This window comes from Eurypyga helias, unplaced genomic scaffold, assembly GCF_000690775.1.
Source record: "Eurypyga helias isolate BGI_N326 unplaced genomic scaffold, ASM69077v1 scaffold14720, whole genome shotgun sequence".
Classification (NCBI taxonomy): Eukaryota; Metazoa; Chordata; class Aves; order Eurypygiformes; family Eurypygidae; genus Eurypyga; species Eurypyga helias.
Window position 1 is genome coordinate 13954 of NW_010225289.1, and position 865 is coordinate 14818.

Sequence of the window (865 nt, forward strand, 5' to 3'; positions counted from 1 at the left end):
TCTTTCTGCAAAGCAGTTTTCAGTCCCACAGCCACCTTTCCCCTGCCCCCCTTCCCTCCCACTTGTGATACTACTCCACTTGCACGTGTGCCCGTGTCCCGAAACGTGTGGGTAACAGAGCTCAGTTAAAACACAGACGCGAGTCACGTGGGCTTCCCTCCCTGTGCCCAGTCTGCTGTTCTGCAGCAGCATACCCCTGGTCAAAAACGGTGGCGTAAAAGGCTATCAGAGGGCTCGCAGTGACAAAGGCGGGGCCGTTGGAAGCTTTCGTGGTCTGCTGGGGTTATCTCACCCAACTGAATGCCTTCTCCTTTCCTTTAGGATGGCAACTAGCATTATGAAAAGCCTCATGGATCACTCTGTTCCTGAAGTCTAAACCCGCATGGTCTACGTGTGCCTGCACGTGTATATAATGATGATTCCACTAAACTTGGGCTGTTATACTCAGTGATTTCTTTCCTCTGCACATCAGCCTTTCCAGAGGCTCCGAGAAGATATGCTGCATCAAGCATTTGCATCTACAATGGCTGGGAATGTTACAGTTCAACGTATCTTGTTTCTTCACAAACTGTAAAACTTGTAGCCTTATATGCTTGACGGATGTGAAAATTCCAGTTCTGTTCCAACTTCTTTCCGTAGGTCTCATTTTCCTACTCCTCAAAGCCATTGCGACTAAAGGATCCATCCGGGTGTCACTTGCAAAGTTAGGTCTTGTTACCCGGGACGATGCTGTGCTTTGTACGTTTAAGACAAACGAGTATTTTTAATGCTTTCTGTCGGCAGGAGTAGGTTTGAAGTAGCGTGTTAGAGGTATGGCTAGTACTAGCTCATCTTTTCTGTTCTAGTAAGTACTGTTTACACAGGA

The 865-nt window shown here is 47.5% G+C and overlaps 1 protein-coding gene across 2 annotated transcripts in view; it reads left to right on the forward strand.

Moving 5' to 3' along the window:
- The window catches only part of SDCBP (syndecan binding protein (syntenin)), an 11138-nt gene extending 10434 nt beyond the window's left edge, over positions 1 to 704 (forward strand). For both annotated transcript variants that reach the window (XM_010149023.1, XM_010149031.1), the window contains exon 8: positions 322 to 704. In XM_010149023.1, the coding sequence (XP_010147325.1) occupies positions 322 to 376 (55 nt within the window). In that variant the 3' untranslated portion in view covers positions 377 to 704. The remainder of the gene's footprint in view (positions 1 to 321) is intronic.
- Positions 705 to 865: the final 161 nt, after the last annotated feature.